This window comes from Panthera leo, chromosome C1, assembly GCF_018350215.1.
Source record: "Panthera leo isolate Ple1 chromosome C1, P.leo_Ple1_pat1.1, whole genome shotgun sequence".
In the NCBI taxonomy this organism is placed as follows: Eukaryota; Metazoa; Chordata; class Mammalia; order Carnivora; family Felidae; genus Panthera; species Panthera leo.
Genome location: NC_056686.1, coordinates 708,197 through 725,205, shown reverse-complemented (window position 1 = coordinate 725,205; position 17,009 = coordinate 708,197). Strand labels below are relative to the sequence as shown.

At 49.3% G+C, this 17,009-nt stretch overlaps 1 protein-coding gene across 2 annotated transcripts in view; it reads left to right on the top strand.

The window, feature by feature from the left end:
- GNB1 (G protein subunit beta 1) overlaps positions 1 to 17,009 on the top strand; it is an 87,210-nt gene that overhangs the window by 68,255 nt on the left and 1,946 nt on the right. For both annotated transcript variants that reach the window (XM_042950603.1, XM_042950602.1), the window contains 5 exons: positions 855 to 918; positions 1,855 to 2,017; positions 13,479 to 13,545; positions 14,910 to 15,111; positions 15,976 to 16,192. In XM_042950603.1, coding sequence (XP_042806537.1) covers positions 855 to 918; positions 1,855 to 2,017; positions 13,479 to 13,545; positions 14,910 to 15,111; positions 15,976 to 16,192 — 713 coding nt within the window. The remainder of the gene's footprint in view (positions 1 to 854; positions 919 to 1,854; positions 2,018 to 13,478; positions 13,546 to 14,909; positions 15,112 to 15,975; positions 16,193 to 17,009) is intronic.

Sequence of the window (17,009 nt, the reverse complement as noted above, 5' to 3'; positions counted from 1 at the left end):
AGTCTTGAAGAAAATTCATGACAGTTACTAGTCTCTTCTGCTGGACGAGGCACGGTTCCGCTATAGTTAGTCATCTCTTTTAAAAGCAGGTGGGAGGTTAAGTGCCTCCTTAATGTTTCCAGGAGACCTGGAGACTAGATTTAGCTCAGCCGAGGAAATCTCCATGATTTGTTTGTCTCATAAATTTGGAATAGCTAAAAGCTTATATTATTCTTTTATATCTAAGCTTTCTACGTGTCTAAATGGAAGTATATTTGTGTATTAAGTATTTTCTGCCATCTTTGGTTTTTGAACGATCTGTATGTCTCAGGGCTCCTGGATGGCTCAGTCGGTTAAGCGTCCACTCTTGGTTTCGGCTCAGGTCACGATCTCATGGTTCGTGAGTTCGGGCCGCATTGGGATTCTCTCTCTCTCTCTTTCTGTCTCCCCCTCTCTCTCCCTCCCTCCTCTCTCCGTCCCTCCCTGCTCACTGTCTGTCTCTCTCTCAAAATAAATGAACTTTAAAAAAGAAAAGGGAAGATTTGTGTGTCTCAAATCTGATGAACAGAAACCAAACCTAAGCAGGTAGAACTCAGCCTGTCATATCTCAGCAGAGAGGGACTTGAGTGATCTAGTTTGCATTTGAAAGCGAGTGCTCTTGAATCTGTACTGTTATCTGTGGGAGTATCTTCTTCCATGCTTTCAAAGTTGAGTTAACAATCGGACCTTTTGTGTTTTCTCATACATCAGTATGCTTTGTCCCAAGCAAATGTGACACTGAAGTGTGTGTTGAGTCACAGATTTAGTTTGTACTGTTGCCTTTGCGTGATGATGTCTGTGGTGCCCATCAGTTTGCTCTTGTCCTCTCCCTCTAGGCTTCTAGTCAGCGCCTCACAGGATGGCAAACTGATCATCTGGGACAGCTACACCACAAATAAGGTAAGGGCTGTGTGGGGTCCCCTCCCTGAGAAGCTGACCCCGGGGGAGGCGGCCTTTTGAACTCTGGTTCACTTGTGTAAAACCTCTAACAGGATAGGGAGGGGGGCCGTGGTGCTTTCTGTTTTTAGCGTGAAGGCAGATCACATGGCTAGCACACGTTAGTAGTCTCGTCTGCACAGATTATTATCTCCTTACAGGGCAGGTGGGAGGTTAAATGCCTCCTGAATGGTTCTGAGAGACCTGGATTCCAGATTTAGCCTCGTCTGGGAAATTTCGTGTTTTATTTAAAAATGTAGAAATTCAGCTTTTCATTTGGTTGTTAGTTTTTATGAGCGATAACCTGAAAGGCAGTATACTTTGAAGTATAAGAAATGAAATTATTTTAAAAACTTAATCCAAGGTTGTGCTGGATGAGAAAGTACTGTCACTGGGTCCAAGCGTATGAAAAGACCAGACTCAGTCGTATTTTACTGGAGAGTCCTAAGCGTGCACAGACGATTACAGTATTTTTAACAAATTTATCTGAAGCACAGGGAGGTCTGTGGCAGGATTAAATACAATGTGTAGTTCGGTTACTTCACCGGAAACATTTTGCAAATCAATTTATAGCCATTTTGACACGCCAGTGAAATGTTTTCTTTAACATCGACTTTGAGTCAGGAGGCTCTAAGGCTGTTACTCATGTGCACATCTAACCGTAGATTGTGACTTTATTAAGGCTGCAGATTAAATTGGTGTGCAGGGCTGGATTGCTAGTTAAATTAGTACTTTACTGACTGGCCACGCATATAAATTACTTTCAAAATACTTTTGGCTATTGTTTTGCTCTGTCACCTTCCGTGCGATGAGAGTTGAAGACTAGAAATAGAGCCCTGGAGTCCACAGTTGGCGTTGTTGAACTTGAGTGTGTCTGCATCTCTGTGTTCTGTCGTGTAGGTGCATGCCATCCCTCTGCGCTCCTCGTGGGTCATGACCTGTGCATACGCGCCTTCTGGGAACTACGTGGCCTGCGGTGGCCTGGATAACATTTGCTCCATTTACAATCTGAAAACTCGTGAAGGGAATGTACGTGTGAGCCGTGAACTGGCTGGACATACAGGTACCTGTTGTCATCAGTAAGCTCCGAGTTGTAGAAGACGGTTGCATGTGTGCTTTGGACTCTCCCCTCTCGTCAGTAATTATTCAATGAGATTGCTTGTAGTAATGGCCACAGACACTCTGAAAATGAAATCAAAGACAGGCTTGGATATGCCTTTACCATTAAGAAGCCTTTAGATTGAAGTTGCTGCGGCATCCTGTTTTCAAGGGTCGCAGGGACTCAGGTCACTGCCTGAGTAGCTGGCAGCCACCTTTTTGAGTTGATGTTAACACAGTTGACTCTGTTACCTCCGTCTAAGCCACCTTGTATCTTAAGTGCCTTTCCACAGGGGTTTCCTAGTCTGAACGTGCACGTTTATCCACGTGTATACGTACCGTGCGTTCCCGCGCCTGCGTGTCCGGACTGGTCATCCGAGCCACTTGACGCCAAGTAGCACTCTTGTGGGATAGAGTGCTGAACACGGCCAGCGTTAAGAGTTCGGTGGTACATTATTTTGCCAAGTTTAGGTTACCTGCGACACTTGTTATTCGTAACAAAAGGCATAGTATTTCTGGTCTCTTCCTAATATTTTCCTTATATTCTCAGTTCTCAAACTTACACCCTGCTAGGCTCACCTGTTTTACGTGCAACTAAAGAAATGGTCATAACTAAAGGAGTAAATAATACTGCTTTTGACTCTAGGTAAGCCTTCTGTTAACTTGATTTTAGTCAGATAAAAGTATGTCCATTCTCCTTTTTTTTTAATTCGTGTGAATTCTTGTGTTGTTTTGTTGAAGTGTAATTAACATACAGTGGTACCAGTTTCGAGCACACAATATAATTACTTAGCACTCTACACATTGCTCAGGGCTCATCATGGTAAGTGTGTTCTCGCTCCCCTGTATTTCACCCATTTCTCCCCACTCACCTCCCCTCTGGCAGCCACCAGTGTGATGGTATTGGTTGTCCTTCCAAAGATAGGCTCCCTGTATTTTCTCCATTTCTGTCCTGCATTGTCTCCTGCCCTCTGCCTAGTTGGGGGTGATTCCGTCTTACTTTTCTAGTGTCTTAAGGTGGAAACTTAGATCTTTTTCAGACTTAAGCACTTGAACCTATAAATTTCCCTCTAAACATGGCTTTAGCTCTATTTGAAGTATCTTCAAACCCTTTTGATTATTTCTTTGATTCATGGGTTACTTAAAAGTATGTTGCTTAACTTTCAAGTACCTGGAGTTTTCTTAGATAACTTATTACTGATTTATAATTAAATTCCATTATGTTCAGCGAACATATTCTGCAACACTTCAGTTCTTTTCAGTGTATTGGGACTTGTTTTTAAAGGAGCAGATAATCTGTCACAATGACCGCGCCGCATGCACTTGGAAATCGAGTCTGTTCTGTAAGTGCTGGGCAACGTTCTCAATGTGTTCATTAGAGCCAGGCTTTTGAGCCAGAATACTGTTCAAATCTTCTATATCTTTATTTCTGTAAATTGCTGAGAGAGGTTTTTTTTGTTTTTGTTTTTGTTTTTTTTTAATGTTTGTTTATTTTGAGAGAGCGAGAAAGGGAAAGAAAGAATCCCAAGCAGGCCCTGCACTTTCAGTGCAGAGCCTGAGGTGGGACTCAAACCCACGAACCATGAGTGGAAATCAAGAATCGGCTGCTTAACCAGTTGAGCCACCCATGTGCCCCTGAGAGAGGATGTTAAAGTCTCTGATTATGGATTTATCTTTCTCCCTTTAATTCTGTCAGTTTTTGCTTTATATATCTTGAGCTCCGTTAGTAGAAATGTATGCATTTGTGTTGTCCTGTCTTCCTGATGAATTGATCCTCTTACCGTGATGAAACGTCCCTTTTTCTCTCAGAATATTCTTTGTTGTAAGTCTGCTTCATCAGATGTGAATAGAGTCACTCCACATTTCTGTTTATTGTTTCCATATGTTTTTTTCCATCCATTTTCTTCCAGCACGACCGCATCTTTATAAATAGAGTCCGTTATAGACAGCTTACAGTTGGGTCTTGCTTTTATCTATTTTAAAGGTGTCTGCCTTTTCACTGGCATGGGGCTCGTTTCTGTGTCATGTAGTGTTGGCAGAGTTGGATTTAGCTTTGTCATGCCACCACCTGCTTTGCTTGCCTGCCTTCTTTTCGGTTAGAATACTAACCCAAATTCTTAGAATCCTAGTTGAGCTTATCTGTTGGCTTTTTTAGTTTCCTCTTTGCATTAATTTTGAGTGGTGTATCTAGGGATTACAATGTACATTCATAATTTTTCAAGGTCCATTCAGAGATGATATTGTATCAGTTCATATAAACTTCAAGAACCTTGCAGCCGTAAAGGCCCATTTTTCTGCCCTTCCTCGTTTTTTATGACATTTTCATAGCTCTTGCCTCTATGTGCCCCCATAAAACATTGTTCTACTTTTTCCGATACACCTTCTTAGCTGTTTGAAGAGATTTGAGTTGTCCTTTACGTTTTCTCAATATTTACCATCTTGAGTGCTCCTTCTTCCTGTCCGAGTATGGAAGGAAGGGCTCCCTTTGGCCTGATGCGTTTGTTTTAAGGTTTCTCACAGTTAGTGGAGGTCTGCTAGCAGTGATTACTCTCCATTTTCATTTATCTGGAAGTATAAAATTTGAAAAAGAAAATTTTTTTTTAATATTTATTTATTTGGGGGAGGGCGCAAGCAGGCAAAGGGCAGAGAGAGGGAGACATAGGATCCCAAGCAGGCTCTGTGGTGACAGCAGAGAGCCTGATGTGGGGCTCGAACCCACAAACCACGAGATCATGACCTGAGCCAGAGTTGGACGCTCAACCGACTGAGCCACCCAGTTGCCCCTTCCTTCATTCTTGAAGAGTTCTGGTTTTTTTTAAGATTTTATTTTATTTTTTTAAAGGAATCTCTACACCTAACATGGGCCTGAACTCACAACCCCAGGGTCAAGAATTGCACACTCCGCTGACCGAGCTGGCCAGGTGCCCCGGTTTTCCTTCATCTTAAAGAGTCTGTTTGCTGGATCTATTGGTTTCTGGGGTTGGTAGTTTTTTTCTTTCAGTACTTTAAAGACTTTTCTTTGTTTTGTAGCAGTTGGACTGTGTCGTGCCTCTATGTGGTTTGTCTTTGTACTTTGCTCCAGCGTCTTGAATTTGTGAAGTTTTGACTTTTACTAAATTTGGGACATTTTAGGTCATGTCCTCAAGTACATTTTCTATTCTGTAGTCTCCTCCTTTTGCAATCAGATTTGGTCCTTTTGCAATCAGATTTGGTCCTTTCAGACCTGTCCTCAGGCTTATGTGACTTTTGTCACCTCTAGTATTCTGACTACCCAGCAACCTATGTATATGAGATGTTCTGTTTTTAGTTCTAGAATTTTTGTTTGCTTTTTAAAAAAACAGTTCTTTGGTTTGCTGTTTAAAAAAACAGAAAAACAGTTGTTTTTCTACTGAGATTTTCTTCTTATTTATTACATACATATTTGGTATCCTTCATCGCAGTTCTGAGAACTGCCTTCAGAATTCTTGTTGGCACTTCAGCAGCTAATCCTTTTGAGGTTGGTCTTGAGGACTCTTTTCAGTCTGGGTGACGTTTTCCTATTTATTAGTATGTCTAGTAATTTTGAATTGTATCCTGGACGTCGTGAAGTGCTGTGCTGTAGGGCCTCTGTACTCTTGTGTCCTGTCAGGCAGCAGCAGGAGCCTCGTCTGTCCTTTTCCCATCAGCCAGGCCGTGTGGAGCCTGCTCTTTGCCCGTGTGGTTCAGATAGAAGCCTTGGGCACTTCGATGCGTGATTGAGGGCTCCTCTTCTGTGGCTTTCTCCTTTCTAGGTTTTCTTCTTTCACTTTCCTGCTATGGTTGCCCACAGATCTGTCCACTGGCTATTGAAGAAGGTTGGACACGGATCTCACCCACGTGGTGTCATAGATGGGGGCCTGCCTTAGAAACAGGCTCCATCAGCGCCTTTCTTTTCTTCCAAGTGTAGGCTCCTCTTCATTCTGTCTGCTTCTGTTTCCTGTGCCTTTAGTTGTTTGTTTGTTTGTTGTAAAGGTTTTATTTTTAAGCAATCTCCACACCCAGTGTGGGGCTTGAACTCACAACCCTGAGATCAAGAGCCGCCCGCTCCACCGACTGAACCCACCAGGAACCCCGTCTCTTTTTTGTCCGGAGCTCATCGTTGTTTTCTGTGGGGGAGTTGAGTTGCTCCCGTGGCCAGAACTGCTGCCCCATGGCTGGAAGCCACATAGGCCACCTGTGTGGTCCTCGTGAGCCGTGTGATTGTCCAGTGAGCACACTTCAGAAGTCACTTGGTTTATAGCATTGATGAACTGCCAACACTTAAAAACATATATCCTTGGAGCACCTGGGGGACTCGGTCAGTTAAGTGTCCGAGTCCTGGTTTCAGCTCAGGTCATGATCTCTTGGTTCGTGAGTTCGAGTCCCATGTCAGGCTCTGGGCTGACAGTGCGGAGCCTGCTTGGGATATATTCATTCTGTCTCTCTCTCTCTTTCTCTCTCTCTCAAAAATAAATAAACCTTAAAAAAAATACATTCTTACTGTTTATCAGTCTCTGATTTATAATCAGATTCAGGGTATTGACTTCCATTTATAATTAAGGATTTAGATATTTTAACACTATGTTTGTTGAAACAAAAAACAAAATTTGGATTAGAGGAAATACTTAAAAGTTTTTGTTTCCTTCATATGTCATGAAATTTTACATCCTGGGAGTTGAGTAGTTTCTTAAAAGCATTTGGCTGCTTAAGAATATGCGTAACTTTCTTCAGACATGATATATCATTTTTGGCTTCAAGTCAATATAGTTAAAATCTGATAAGCTTAAAATAGTCTTGTTTGGGGCATCTGGGTGCCTCAGTCGGTTAGGTATCCGACTTTGGCTCAGGTCATGATCTCACAGTTCGTGAATTCTGGCCCCTCATTGGGCTCTGTGCTGACAGCTCAGAGCCTGGAGCCTGCTTTAGATTCTGTGTCTCCCTCCCTCTCTCTCTGCCCCACACTACTCACGCTTTGCCTCTCTCTCTCTCTCTCTCTCTCTCTCTCTCTCCCTCTCTCTCTCTGTCTCTCAAAAATGAATAAACTTAGGGCGCCTGGATGGCTCAGTTGGTTTAAGTGTCCAGCTTCGGATCAGGTCATGATTTCACAGTCCATGAGTTCGAGCCCTGAGTTGGGCTCTGTGCTGACAGCTCAGAGCCTGGAGCCTGCTTTGGATTCTGTGTCTCCCTTTCTCTCTCTGCCCCTCCCCTGCTCATGCTCTGTCTCTCTTGCTCTCAAAAATAAACAAACAGAAAAAAACCTTTTTTAAATGAATGAGCTTAAAAACATTTTTAAATAGTCTTATTTTAGTCAGAGGGTAAAGGTGTGAACCATTAGTGGATTCAACACACTTGAGTGTTCGCTGTCTTTGTCTTGTCTTTGACCTGAGTGTCTGTGTAATCAGTGTGGTGTTTATTACTTACGATGCCTTTCTCTGGCCTGGGCGTGAGGTTGAGAACTCTTGGCTAAGCCACGGTTGGGACATTTTCTTGTGGAATTTTAGAAACTCGGTTGCACAAAACACACCCGTGAGCGCTGTTGTCAGCGGTCATACCAGTCGGTCTTGCCTTCGTCATGTCTGAGAGTCCAAGGGGGCTCAGTTCGCTCACCTTCAGGGGTAAGGCTCTTGGGAATCAGTTGTGTGCCGCTGTTGTTTCCGTGAAATATAACGGCCCACGCGGAACAAACGAGTTTCTGTCTCTGGAGTCAGTTACCCAGGGTTTGTAAACCCTTTGCCAGTACCGCAGACGGGAAACCTCAGATGGTATTCGCTCTTGCAGAGTCAAGACGCCCTTTGGAAACGGCCACTGGACTGAATTCACAGTGATTGAGGTGGGGCACTTATTATCATTGTTATAAATGTATGACATGCAGAATATAACTTTGCAAGTGCTGTTTTGGTGGGAATAATAACGTGAGAAATGAGGGATTTCCCCTAAAGACTCCCATCTGATGACAGTGTCAGGCCTGGTGTCACAGACTGTTCTTGGAGCAGGTCCCTGCATGCTGCTAGGAAAGCTGCGACGCCGGCTTTGCGAGGTTCCTTCCTTCATAAACCTCTCATTGCAGTGTGGACACTCTTCCCTTCCCAAGGTCGTTCTGGTCAAGATGGCCACACATGCATAAACATTTGGGTCAGGAGTTTAGCCAGAGACGTCCTGGGCACAGCCTGGTGTGGTTGCTCAGCGACTGCCTTTCCTTCCTGCCAAACCAGCTGTGGTAGCTGAAGCTTCGTTTTCTAGGGATGATCTGTTCATATAGTCTGAGGCAGGGTATTTTCTGTTCGTGTGAAAGCATAGCGGACCAGACCCATTGTCTAGTGAACTTGGATATTGGGGGCAGGGGATGGAGAGGTTTCCCCCTAATTCTGCAGAAGGAGTCATAATGGGGCTGCTCTTTGGTACCCTTTTCATTGGCAGGTTAAATGTGACATGGGCCCTAGGCTTCTTGCGTGTTTGTCACAGTCTGGGAAGCACAGGTCCCACTGCTCACTCACGAATCGCATGGACCGTATGGGCAGGAGGTGGGGGGGTGGTGGTCAGGCCGCCTGACCTGGGGCGCCTACTGGGCACAGGGGCTCACAGTGCTGTCCGCACAGTGGGCGTGCGCCGCCCCTTAGCTTCCCTCCGGATGGCTCCTTGGACCTCCTTTCCATCTTGCCTGCTTAGCAGCCCCGGCAGAGAGAGAGAGCCACAGGTCGTGGCCAGGCCTGCCATTGGCCACACTGGATTCCGCACCCGCCCCATCTAGCCCTTGGATCGATTGCCTAGATCCAGACCTTAGACCGTCCTGGAAGGATAATGGCAGGCTCTACTGAAAACCCTAAGACCCGAGAGGGCGAGGCCACGCAGCCTTGTGGGTGCATCTGAAGGAGTTTCAAGTCTGCTTTGTCTTCATCGGATCCCCAGCTCTGGCATTCGCCTTTCACGTTGGCCTCTCGTTGGGTGTCGTCAACCCTCCTGACTCTTAACAAAACCCTTCTTTGGCATTTCCTCACTTCCACAGCTTCGAGTTACTTCATAGGCCTTCTTTCCTTCTTAGCAGACTTCTTGAACATTGTGCTCTCACTCTTGTCTCTGCTGCCTGGCTGCGGTGCGTCCCTCAGTGTGGGGCAGGCGGCTCTTCATCCAGGTCCGGGCTGAAACGTGGTCCCTCCCAGAGTGGAAGCCGCAGCTGGCGCTGCGTGGGTGCCTGGGGTGGGCTTTGTGTCTCCAGCTCCCAACTTTGACTTAGCCATAGTGCCCAGCAGGGCCCAGTGCTCTCTAGGGGTGGGCTCGGCTACACCACCAACATGTGCTCGTTGTAGAAATTCGGGGAAGTACCTTGAACTTCTTCCTTTGTGTGTTTTCCTTAAATGTTTATTTTTGAGGGGCAGAGAGACCGAGCACGAGCAGGGGAGGGGCAGAGAGAGAGGGAGACACAGAATCCAAAGCACACTCCAGGCTCCGAGCTGTCAGCGCTGAGCCCGACGTGGGGCTTGAACTCACGAACCGTGAGATCATGACCTGACACGAAGTCGGATGCCTAAGAGGCTGAGCCACCCAGTTGCCCCTCTTCTTTTGTGTTTTTAACCTACAATCTCACCCAGAACTATTCTAAAGAGTTGAGAGAGTTCAGTGCGTGCTGATGTGTCTGTTGCTGGATGTCTGGGCAGTTTCCGGTTTGTCAGTAGTGTGAACATTCTTGCAGGTGAATGACCCCTCAAGCCTATAGCCATTTTCTTGGGATAAATTAGCTAGCCAGGCCCTCTGGTCTCGGGGGCCACATGAGTCACTTTTCTATGCACGTTGGTAGTCTCGGTTTTGCTCTCTCTGGGTCGGCACCTTCTCCAGATGCAGAAGTAGGCGTCTCTGCTCCTCTGGCAACAGATTCCCAGCCAGGCAGCGCACTCCGTCGGCGTGTCCTGCCTCTGTCCTCCAGGCCTCAGCCGACAGCACACCCTGGTGTCCCCCATGGTCCTTGACCCAGGGACCTGTTCTCTGCACTGTCTCATGTCAAGCCTCCTCTCTCTGGACTGTGTGGCACCCTTGTCCCTGCACTGGGCTGTCCCCCAGCATGTCCTGACACTGTTACCCGTGGTCTCCATGAGGCGTAAAGGAACACTCTTGTGCCTTTGCACCTCCCGATCTGGCACCCATGTGTGTTTTCCCGGGGTCTGTTTTCCCAGCCCCTCTGTAAGGCTCTCAAGAGCCAGCAGCACCACTGGCCGGCCACTGTGTAGCATACGGCCACACCTGGTGGGGGCCATGTTCACCCGAGGTAGCCCCCCCCGCCCTCTACCACACACACACACACACACACACACACACACACACACACACGATGGGATTCATCTCTACCTGAGGTGACTCCGTCCCCCCCCACACACACACATGTGTACACAAACAGCCCTCCCAGGGAATTTATTCATTCTTCAGTTTTAAAGATGGTAACTGCCACTGGTCGTTCGGGACTTAGTGCACCGGCGGCTCTGTCCCCCCGGCAGTTCTCTGGCACCATCCTCAGTCCACAGGGGGGGACGGCAGCTCATCGGAGAACGCGGTGCCAGTTAGCCACCGTGTGAGGATTGAGTCGCTTGTTTCTGATTTGCGAGCCCACGTTCTGAAGCCTGACTGTGCCCAGCCAGATGGCTCCTGTGAGACCGTCCTGGTGTCGGCGTTCACGGAGTGCCGTTCGTTGGGCCCTCCTGCAGGCTTCCCTTCCACGCTCACAGGCCTTGGGATGCGGGCTTTGTGCTGGACGGGCCCCATCACGGTGCTGTTGAAGCTTGTTAGCCTCGGTCCGATTTTTCTTTGTGGAGGAAAAAAAAATTCATAAAAAACAACATCTACCTGGTTATTGTTTCTTCCTCTCGATGTACAAATACAAAGCGGACCACAGAAATGAGTTATCAGATTGTGAGCAGGAAGCCCTGACTTTGTTTAATTAAAAGTAATATTTGTGTATGTGTTTTGAAAGCTCAGACTACGGAAAGTTAGGAAACGAACGTGGGAGACCGTCGTCCCCGGCACTGCCCCTGCCCCACTCTGAGCCCGGCTGTGCTGCCACAGCCTCTCAGGACCACCCTGCCCTCCTCCTCACGGCATCGGTCTTAGTCTTAAGACCTTCTGTGACTTCCTGGTGCCACCTGTTGTTTTGTAAGTGGGATCATTTCCCACAGCCTTCCTGGCTCCTAATAACTGCTGCTTGCTGATCATCGGAGGCCCTGAAGAGTCCCCAGCACTTTGCCAGCTGACGCGACATGCCGTCTCTGGTTCTTGGTGGGGTGGGGGGAGCTCATGGGTTCTACCTGGCTGGACCACAACCTGTGTGATACACGAGGTGGACAGAGGCCATCTTGGAGGTCATGTTTCTTTGGGTCTTTGACCTAGGAGTGCCCTGCCTGGCCCTGCACGGGACACTGCTGGTGCCGAGTCTCCACGGCTCTTCTCTCCTGACCTCCTTGTGCTCCCAAGTCAGACAGGCTGAAGCTGTGATGGTGCAGCATGAGGGCCACCTCACAGGACGGTGTCGCACGCCCAGGGCTGGCTTTCGGAAGGGAGGGACATTTGAATTGACTTGAGCGATGGCAGAGTAGCCAGGAAGCAGATGCTGTTCTTGGAGAGGAACTTGGGCAGAGCCTCAGCAGTATGAGGGACGGGACCTGGGGGTGCGCTGAGCAGCTGGGGACCAAGGGTCACATGCACAGTGTGGATTTGTTATCAGGTGATCTTTCCACACAGGCTGCTCCTCTCCTAGCTGGGCATTGATCACCTGTGGGGTCCCTAGTGTCCCTCTGGACAGACATGACATGGCCTTCGAGAAGTGCTTGACCACACATTCTTTTCTTGTCTTTGTTTTAATGTTTATTTTGAGAGGGAGAGAGGGGGAGAGAGAAAGAGAATCCCAAGCAGGCTCTGTGCTCAACACGGAGCCTGACTTGGGGCTCGATCTCATGACCGTGATGAGATCATTACCTGAGCCAAAAGCAGGAGTCAGTCACTTAACTGACTGAGCCACTCAGGTGCCCCTACACATCCTTTTCTAGGCACATAGCTGATACTTAAAAATTGTCATCCAGGGGCGCCTGGGTGGCTCAGTTGGTTAAATGTCCGACTTAGGCTCAGGCCATGATCTCACTGCTCGTGAGTTCGAGCCCCGCGTTGGGCTCTGCCGACGGCTCGCGAGGCTCCGAGCCTGGAGCCTGGGGCCTGCTTCAGATTCTGTCTCCATCTCTCTGCCTCTCCCCACTCGTACCCTGTCTCCGTCTCTCGGTCTCTCTCAAATATAAATAAGCATTACAAAAGTTGTCCTCTCCAAATATTTTGGTAACATCTCTCAGATAAATGCTTTGTTTTCCCTGTTTTCTTATACTTTCCATACCAAAACCGTTCATGGGTTTCTTCTTTGTGCATTTGTTTTTATTTTACCGATCTTCACAGCGTCACCCAGGGCCCTCACGTGGACTGGCAGGGGTGCCCTGTCCTTGTAAGAGCACACCTGTGTGACCGCCTGGCTGGAGGGGGCGGGGCGGCTCTGGCACCATCCTGACCACCAGCCCACTGGGCACACGCCTTACGGCGGGCAGGGGGAGGGCGGTGTCCTGCACTTCCAATTCTCCGAGTCACTTACAGTAGAACAGAACCATAAACCATGATCCACAGAGCTAATTAAGTAGAAATCCTAGTGTGTAGGTACTGAAAAACTGGTTTTCTGTTTTACTTTTCCTCATACCAAAAGCTGATCGAGGTTGGGGATCTCAGTGTGCCCCACTGCCAGCATCCCGGCGTCGGCACCGCAGCTCTGCCTCGCCTCCCACACGCTCAGGCGCCATCCAGCCATTTCCACGCCAACTTGCGTACTCTAGCTGGCATCCTGTAGAAAACCCCGCCGCCCCGCTTGGCGCCCTGATCCCAGCTCTGGCTGTGCCTTCCCGGAGGATTCAGGAGGCCTTCGCAGACCACCCTTTCCCATTCCTTCCCTGACATGTACATACGTTGTCTCTCCCTCCTGGGATGTGAGCTCACACCCCAGGAGGGAGAGAAACAGCACTCCGATCACAGATATGTTCCAGGTGCCCACAGGGCTGCCCTCCAGGCACCAGCATAAGTTCTTGTGGGATGAGTGGATGTGTGAGCGGAAAGGGAACCCCTGTCCCCACATACGGATCAGAGGAAGAGAGACAGCAAGACACCTCCCAGGGTGCGGGGCAGAGGGCTCTCGGCCTCTCCTCTGAGCTGGCATCCGCTCCTCCCGGCCTGTGGGCTGTGCCACCTTGTTTGTTCATTACTGCATGTGGGGCGGGGCGGGGGGCGGCTGGCAAGCATTGGTCTACACCTAGATGTGGAACTTCCAGGTGTGTTCATTCTGCCAGTGTGTTTTCTATTTACAGGACCTTAGAACTGCGGGCGGGGGCTTGCAGATCAGGGCCATCTTCTGGTTTGTTTTCCAGGTTACCTGTCCTGCTGCCGCTTCCTGGATGACAATCAGATCGTCACCAGCTCTGGGGACACCACCTGGTGAGCACCTGTGCGCCCTGCCTTCTCATACTGCTCACCTTAGACGTGTAGGAAATAAGACTCTTGGCATTAATCAGGCCATCTTTTATTAATTTGAAGTGGCCGTGAGGTGTCAAACACAAATTCATGAGTGATGAGCAAATTCCTTGTACTCTTGATAGATTTTAAAGTTCAGAGTTTAATTTTGAACAACGAAGGACTGACTCATAGGCATCGCAGCTGTAGGTGACATGCCTGTTTTTCTTTCCCCTGGCCACACTCCGTCTGGGCAACTGTTGGCATCCCTTTGGGGAGCGGGTCCCCTCTGAGCGCCGTGTCACTGTGGACTCTGAGCAGAACTGAGGAGGAGCAGGGCTTCCCATGTCAAGTGCACTGTCTCAGCCTGCCTCGGTTTGAGCTTCTACCTTACAGTTAGAAGCCCACTTAACCTCTAGAACATTAAATGATCAGATAGGAGTCATTTTAGACTTAAACCGTCGTCAGGGGCTTTTCTGGGCTTTGTGGCACGGTGTGGCCGCATGCCCTATGCCGGGTCCCGACTCCCCATCCAGCTCGTCCTCTTTGTATAAATCGTATAGGTTCACAAAAGACTTATAATGTAGCCTGTCCATTTGCGGAAGAATTTCTTTATTAGAAGATATTTTTTTAAAGCTGGAGTCCTGGACGTGATTCCTTCCTTGCTGTAGTCCCTCCAGGCCCTAGCAAGGAACCCCCCCCTGCACAGTCAACGTGTAAATCGTGTAACCGGATTTGCATCTGAGCCAGAACCAAGCAGCTTTCGGTGCTGCTGCTTCCTGGGGCTTGAAACACAGAAGTGGCCCACGCTCCACCCGCAGCACAGTCGACGTCTCACCTTTGTACCCCTTACATAGCTGCTCATCAGACATCCACGGGACACCAAACTCAGGGACTCTCCCGTTTGTGTCTCCCGAGGAAGGCCGTGGGACCCGCGCCTTGCTCTGAGCCATTTGTTGACCTGGTGTCGTCTCCGTGTCTTAGCCCGTGGCACCCCGGAGGGCAGCGAGCTGGCTGCAGCAGATCTGTGCCCGTGTGGGGCACTGGCCAGGAGCCCCTGCTGCTCCTTGCAGCCCACATGGGGCACAGGTCACTGGCTCCCCCTTTGTTGGTGTTTGAGTTGGTGTAGAGATAACAACTACTCCAAAGCCTGTGGCCACATTCTCGTCTGTGTTTTGTTTGGGTGCTTGGTTTCCCTTCCAAACAAAGCCACATTATGACATTTAGATTTGTCTTCAGTAAAAGCACAGAGGTTTACTGTGGTCCTGGGGTGGTTTGAAGGACAGTTTGTCACATGACTGCTTGTCTGACAAAGTGAGGTGACTGCATGTTTTGTGTTCCTGCTGCAGTGCTCTGTGGGACATCGAGACCGGCCAGCAGACGACCACGTTCACTGGACACACTGGGGATGTTATGAGCCTCTCTCTCGCTCCTGACACCAGACTGTTTGTCTCTGGTGCTTGTGATGCTTCAGCCAAACTCTGGGATGTGCGAGAAGGGATGTGCCGGCAAACTTTCACCGGCCACGAGTCTGACATCAATGCCATCTGTGTGAGTTGGGGGTTCAGCTGTGGGTTGGGGTCCTTTGCCAGCTGTTAGCGAGTTAGATTGCTTTCTGTATACCGTGGAACACACCATTAAGTTTTAAAATGTTTTCAGGAGTAGATGTTGTCTCCTCTGTGTAACTATAACCTAATTTACAAAAACTCCTGTAGAAAGCTTAGATGTGATGTGCTCTGTCGTCCTTGTGAGGCCGGCTGATTCTGTGCTGACTGTTCATCTCACAGACATTGGCGATGGGCCTACAGTGTGCAGGCCCTGGGGCGAGCCAGCGATTGGTGTCCTGGGCTTCCCTCTAGTTGGGAAACAGACAAGGCAGTAGTTGACCCAGTCAGCACAGTCTCTTAGGAGTGGGGGGCGGAGGGGGGGCAGAGGCTGAACCTTGAGCAGGAACCTTACACGCTCAGCCTCCTCCCCATGGTTGGGGCGCAGCCAGCTGAAGGAGCCTTCCCGTTGCCACGTCACCCTGACGTGATGGGGGTTGCAAGAAGATGTGGAAGGTGGTATCTGGTTGGTCAGGGCTGGGCATTCCTCCCCCGCTTTTCCTCCACGAGGCTAGTCCAGCTGCTGGCGGTGCTCAGGGGTGACCACACTCTTCCTGCCCCCTTGGGAAACAGTTGATCATGAAAGGAAGGCTATTCTTTGGGGAAGACGGCCTCTGTGCCTGCCCCAGTACCGACGCCCTCCCTTCCGGATGCCCAGGCAGCTGCCGCTCTGCTTCCCTGTGTCTCCAGAGTCCGGTCCCTGCTGACCCTTTCCTCCTGTGCGGGCAGCAGCCCTGCTGTGGGCCGGTCCTGTTTCCACTACTTCTCTCTGTGCATTTGCCTACTCTCTCGGCTTGCTTTCTCTTTCTAGTTCTTTCCAAATGGCAATGCGTTTGCCACTGGCTCGGATGATGCTACCTGCAGGCTGTTCGACCTCCGTGCGGACCAGGAGCTCATGACTTACTCCCATGACAACATCATCTGTGGGATCACCTCGGTGTCCTTCTCCAAGAGTGGGCGCCTGCTCCTTGCAGGGTACGACGACTTCAACTGCAACGTGTGGGACGCGCTCAAGGCCGACAGGGCAGGTGGGTGCTCGCTGGGCCTCCTGGGCCTCCTAGGCACTGAGGGCTCACCTTTGAGGATGGACCTGACTCCCAGAGGTTGGAATATTCGGGTTTGCGCACATGATGCTGGTAAGAAGCACATGCTGTGCCCGAGTATATCTGCCTGCCCTGTGGTGTGGCCGGTGGAAGGACAGGGGACAGGCCAGGGTGTCTGCGCTCAGGGTCTCCAGCACGTTGGCTTCCCTGGCACCAGATCTCCTTACACGCACTGTGTGGGGTGCACGGAGACCACCACGGTGGGCGGACAGCTGCTGGGTCTTCAAGGCCCTCACCTTGCTTTCTCTCTCCACCGGCTGTACGTGGTGGAACCGTGTCATCTATGGGCACAGGCTTGGGCAGGTCTAAAGTCTCAAGTTCACACATCAAAGGCAAGTGTGTGGCTGTAAAGGGCATTAAAACACAAGTTGTACAGGGTTGCCTGACTGGCTCAGTCAGTAGAGAGTGTGCCTCTTGATCTTGCGGTTGTGAGTTCAAGCCCCATGTTGGGTGTAAAGATTACCTAAAAATAAAATCTTAAAACAAAAATTAGGAAATAAAACATAAATTGTACAAAAGGTGAGAAACATCCTGTAGTAAACGTGGACAGTCAGGCAGCTGAATTGAATTGACATTTTCAGAATCTTTCAACCCAGTTAATCTTGGCAGGGGGAAGAAGGGAGCGTGACTTGGGTCTTCTTGGGGGTGTCTTACCTTGACATCCCACTTTCTGATGGATCTTTACCCACCCTGGGCTGAATTCCCCTCCTGCCCCCCACTCCCTCTTGCATACCTCTTGCTC